The sequence below is a fragment of the Phyllobates terribilis genome, unplaced genomic scaffold (assembly GCF_046119375.1).
Source record: "Phyllobates terribilis strain yellow unplaced genomic scaffold, ASM4611937v1 Scaffold_3__8_contigs__length_932513732, whole genome shotgun sequence".
NCBI lineage: Eukaryota > Metazoa > Chordata > Amphibia > Anura > Dendrobatidae > Phyllobates > Phyllobates terribilis.
In genome coordinates, this window is record NW_027362763.1 from 320,450,867 (window position 1) to 320,456,866 (window position 6,000).

General features: G+C 44.0%; 1 protein-coding gene across 10 annotated transcripts in view; it reads right to left on the bottom strand.

The window, feature by feature from the left end:
• Positions 1-874, bottom strand: part of OPA1 (OPA1 mitochondrial dynamin like GTPase) — a 126,898-nt gene extending 126,024 nt beyond the window's left edge. For all 10 annotated transcript variants that reach the window (XM_073675069.1, XM_073675067.1, XM_073675068.1 and 7 more), the window contains exon 1: positions 716-874. In XM_073675069.1, coding sequence (XP_073531170.1) covers positions 716-732 — 17 coding nt within the window. In that variant the 5' untranslated portion in view covers positions 733-874. The remainder of the gene's footprint in view (positions 1-715) is intronic.
• Positions 875-6,000: the final 5,126 nt, after the last annotated feature.

Below are 6,000 nucleotides of genomic sequence, written 5' to 3' on the forward strand. Positions count from 1 at the left end.
GAACGTTCCCCACTGCGAGTACTTTCCAGACTTTTAGGATTCATTTTCTAACATCTATTCTCAGTTCACTGGTTTTATAGATATTGCAGCTAAAGCTTCACAGATGTGATAACGGAGCCCGGCTGCCATACAGAACGGGGTAATGAGATTCTGCATTGTCTGCACAGGGTGGAGGCCAAAGAAGCGACCCATGGACTATAGACGGCCTTTATCTTATAGAAGATGGGAGTGTAATCATCCAGGTTGTAGCACTCCCATCATCCAGGAGGTAACCATGGATCTGCAGTATCAGGATCTACACTGGGGGTAAGGAGACCCTTCATTGTCTGCACAGGGCAGAGGCCATAGAAGCGACCCATAGACTATAGACGGCCTTTATCTTATAGAAGATGGGAGTGTAATCATCAAGGTTGTAGCACTTCCATCATCCAGGAGGTAAACATGGACATGCAGTATCAGAACCTACACACAGGATTGGTCTGATCTGCAGGGAGTCTGCGCTACTACTCCCATCTGGACATTTACACTGACACCTATGATGAGATGTCCCTGGCATATCCGGCCCGCCCTGCCCCTATGACAAGTACAGAAAGCTTGTGAGATAATGCAGTGTGTCCAGTCAGCTGTCACTGGCCCTGCGGGCAGCGCCACACGTGCGGGGGGACGTGACACCTGAGCCAAGCAACATGGAGCCGGTACCGAGGCTGCTACTCACCAGGCCGCCCGCAACATCCTGTGTGACGGGGGAGCAGCGCCAGCTCCCGCACAGCCAGCCGAGCGGCCAAACAAGGGCACGGAGAGCTGTCACTGGCAACACTTCCGGCATAGGACGGGGCGCAGGCGCAATTGAGCTCCTCATGGAATAGACGACAGCGCACACAAGGTTCCGAGGTATAATTGTTCCGGCCCACAGGAAGTCAGAGGTGCGTTGTCAGTGAAACAATCTCCATTTTTGCTGTCATCAGTCATTCGAGGCCGGACAGTGACTGGCTGTAATAGTCAAGGGAAATACTACATTCCAACTATTTCTCCCAAATCTCCAGCTCTGAGACTCTCCGAGAACATTTAGGCCCTGCATTATTAATACTGGCGGCTTGTACGCCATCCCTGATGGAAAGTGACTGGAGAATATGCACCAGTGTCATTACAGGCGTGTTACGCCTCAGCTAGGAATCGATGTGTAGTGAATACAATACTGGCCGGCCACCATCATCTGCCCTCTCCAGCTGCTCCAGCTTCATGCGGAGTCTCAAAGACTTACATTGTTAGGCCACGTTCACACGTTCAGTATTTGGTCAGTATTTTACCTCAGTATTTGTAAGTCAAAACCAAGAATGAAACAGAGGAAAAGTATAAGGCCACATGCACACACTGAGTATTTGGTGAATTTTTTACCTCAGTATTTGGTCAGTATTTTACATCAGTATGTGTAAGCCAAAACCAGGATTGGGTGATAAATACAGAAGTGGTGACGGTTTCTATTATACTTTTCCTTTGATTGTTCCACTCCTGGTTTTAGTTTTCAAATACTGATGTAAAATACTGACCAAATACTGAACGTGTGAACGTGGCCTTAAAGTTTTACTTCTCCCTTTCAGTACATATGCAGCTCTAGAAGTCTTTTGCAATAATTGTGTTCCAATTAGCCATTGATTAGCAACTAGAATATAGCTACCTGCTTAATATTTGATACGTTTCCCCGCGCTACCTGTACCATTGTGACCAGTGTAAGGGCCATGCAGGAGGGCAGGCCTCTGTTCCAGGTTCCCATTGGCAGCTGAATGGCACATGGATTCGCTGCTGAAACACTGACTGGATCTTTAAAACAGCTTGAATTTATTTGCAGGTTTTCCAATATGGAGACAATAAAACTTGAAGCTTTGCAGAACTTGAACAGGAAACAATAACAACATCCAACATGGCTTCCTCCACCCAGTGGGGAATGCAGTATGCCTATGCATGCGCCATCGCCTGATTCCTGCTCCCTCCTATTGTCACAGCTTCCAGAACGGTTTAAGTAAGGCCCAATTCTCTCACGCATGGAATCTTCTTTTCAGCAGTTACTAGTAAGGTCCATCTACACTGCACGATTATCATGGATGAGAATTCATAGGAACGCTCGTTTCCCAATAATCTTGCAATCTAAACAGGCTGCTGATCACCCGATCAATGAGTAAAATGTTTGTTCATCAGGTGAAATTAATCTTTGTTTTGTTCATCGGGTGAAATGATCTTTTGGTTTTACAGAAGATGGTCAATCTTGGCAGCACATTGCCCTTGTATAAATAGGACTTGTGCTGCTGAGAACAATGGCAGCCTATGTGCACTGAATGATCTATTATTGATCTTTCAGTGCACATAACAAGCTGGGTTGGTTGCTGTAAACAGGTTATTGAACGACCATCGACCAGAAAGCATGTTGCCGACAGTGGTGATTTAGCATTGTGCATTGCACAGTGTAAATGGATACTAATTCTTTGCCACACAAGCCCACCACACCTCTGGTCTTCCAAGGCAGCCCCGACAGGATCCTGCCTACCTTACTGGATCCCAGGACGGCCCTATGCAAGTTACTGTTGCTTACCAGATTTTGGCCTGACTCCCATTGCTTCCCTCTTTCAATGGCTTCTCTCTTAAAGGGTTATTCCCATCTTCATAAATATTATTGTCAGATAGTTCTTGTAAATACAAAAATGTTTGCAATTTACTGCTAATTACATTTTTCAACTGTTCTTGAGATATTAACACTTTTGTTTATAGCTCTTTGACTTGGAGGCCGACTACCACAGTGAGACAGAAGGACATGTGCAGTGCTTACAAGCCGTTCTGTGGAGTCGGTAAGCCAAACCTCCGACTCCAACTCCTCAATTTCCATGACACCGACTCCACGACTCCGACTCCCTCATACATGGCTCATGTTTAAGTGATAAATTTACTGTAGCACAGATTCATCCCAGCTAAAAGTCTAGACCCTTAGATCAGGAATAGGACAGACATTTATAGGACATTTCATAGCTTTCCCAAATTCTTATGAAAAAATATTCCTTACAAACTGCATTGAACTACTGTACCCAATTTAGTATACACTGCTCAAAAAAATAAAGGGAACACTCAAATAACACATCCTAGATCTGAATGAATGATATAGTCTCATTGAATACTTTGTTCTGTACAAAGTTGAATGTGCTGACAACAAAATCACACAAAAATCATCAATGGAAATCAAATTTATTAACCAATGGAGGCCTGGATTTGGAGTCACCTCCAAAATTAAAGTGGAAAAACACACTACAGGCTGATGCAACTTTGATATAATGTCCTTAAAACAAGTCAAAATGAGGCTCAGTATTGTGTGTGGCCTCCACGTGCCTGTATGACCTCCCTACAATGCCTGGGCAAGCTCCAGATGAGGTTGCGGATGGTCTCCTGTGGGATCTCCTCGCAGATCTGGACTAAAGCATCCACCAACTCCTGGACAGTCTGTGGTGCAACGTGACGTTGGTGGATGGAGCGAGACATGATGTCCCAGATGTGCTCAATCGGATTCAGATCTGGGGAACGGGCGGGCCAGTCCATAGCTTCAATGCCTTCATCTTGCAGGAACTTTTGACACACTCCAGCCACATGAGGTCTGGCATTGTCCTGCATTAGGAGGAACCAAGGGCAAACCGCACCAGCAGAACCACTCCTTTATTGTGGGTGTCTTGATAATTGCCAATAATTTCCATCTATTGTTTATTCCATTTGCACAACAGCATGTGAAATTGATTGTCAATCAGTGTTGCTTCCTAAGTGGACAGTTTGATTTCACAGAAGTTTGATTTACTTGGAGTTATATTCTGTTGTTTAAGTGTTCCCTTTATTTTTTTGAGCAGTGTATATTTTAGGAGTTGGAGTTGGTCCATTTTATTCCGACTCCACCAAAATGGGATCCGACTCCGACTCCACAGCCCTGCTTACAAGCGCTGTTCTATTAAGGAGTGGTGGTCAGTCTCCCAGGTAAAAAGCTGTATTTGAATGAAAATTGCTACTATCTTGTGGATGGCTGCAAATTTTAGTAGTAAATTGCAAAAGTGCATAGTCTGAAAATATCTGTCAGGCCACGGCCCCACTATCAGTATTCGGTAAGTATTTTTTCTCAGGAGTATGAGACAAAACCAGGTGAGGAACAATCAGAGAAAAGGTATAATAGAAACAAGTCACCAATTCTGCATTTATCACCCATTCCTGGTTTTGGCTTCCACTCCTGAGAAAAAATACTGATTGAATACTGATAGTGGGAACGTGGCCTTAAGATAGGAATAATCCTTTAAGACCGATGCCGATTGCTCTCTGTTTCTGTCTCCTTGTTGTAGTCATCCTGATGTGGCTAATATCTCTTCATGTGATGGCTATCAGACTGCTTTATATGAATGCTTGAAAACCTACAGAATTTGGCAGAAGCCACTGAGCCCAGGGTAAACCAAGTATACAAATATACAAACCTATAAAGACTACACATACCATAAATAATTCAAAGACTTTATTATCAACTTATAAAAGCATGTACGTATAGACGGTCTTATACATATAAATAAAGAAATGAGTAGTTATATTTACATTAATCCAATCATTCAAAACATTTCTACAAAATGGCTCCAAAATGCAGCAATTGATATAATGTTACAGGACAAATTAAAATAGATATAAAATAATACAATAGGGGAAGACCATTTCCCTAAATATTATTATTTATTATTATAGCGCCATTTATTCCATGGCACTTTACATGTGAAGAAGGGGTATACATACAAGTACAATTACAATAATCTTGAACACAAATATGGTAAACATTCCTAATATATCAATTCCATTCTGCAATATCACAGTGTCACCACTAATAGAGGTAGACATGTTGGTGAAAAAAAGTGCTTAGTGCAAATAATAGTAATTAATCAAAACATATTTGGATTGATGAAAAATACATATAACACTATAAGCAAATATCCAATAAAGTACAATAATAAGTATGCAAAAAGTGACTGCAAAGTGCTAATGGAGTGCTACATATAATATGCTGCATACTATGGCATTGATGACTATGTCTCCCTCATAGGCATGTAATGGATGAGCCCTTCCTGATGCATCCACATAAAAGACCCACAATATAAGAGCTCTTTCACACGTCAGTGTTTCCGGTACGTGTGGTGACAGTTTCCACACGTACCGGAGACACTAACACACGCAGACCCATTCACGCAGACCCATCTCAGTGTGTTTACATGGACCGTTTGTCCTTGTGATCCATACGCTGACATGTCTTTTTTGGCCGGCAGCACCGATCACACGGACCCATTCAAGTCAATGGGTCCCTGTAAACACGTACCGCACATGGATGCCATCCGTGTGACACATACCGGCGCTTGAGAATCAGCGGTACAGATAGCGCTGTTCCCAAGCGCCAGGTTCTGAATGCTGCCCTCATCATTGTTCCCTGCCACTGCTGCGATTACCACCAGCAGGGGACCATGATGAGAGTTGTAATCTGCTCCCAGTGTCTCCACCTGTAAAAATAAGAATGAAATAAAAACTCCTTATACTCACCTGTCCTAAGTGTCCCCCGCTGTAATCCATGCGAACGCTCAGCAGAGGCGCCGGGGAGAATGACTCCTGCAGTGAGGGCCCCGGAGCTGCGCTCAGCAAGCGGTGTCCAGTCACTCACTGAGCGCAGCGGAGGTCTGCGGCTCCTCTGCTGAGCGGTCACATGGATTACAGCAGGGGACACTTAGGACAGATGAGTATAAGTATTTTTTTATTTTATTCTTATTTTTACATGTGGAGACACCGGGAGCCGATTACAACTCTCATCATTAACTCTTGCTGGTGCTGATCGCAGCGCCAGCAGAAGACAATGATGAGGGCAGTGTTCAGCACCTGGCGCTTGGGAAAAGCGCTAACTGTACCGCTGATTCCCAAACGCCGGTACGTGTGCTCCTGGTTCGGAACACGGGTGGCACACGT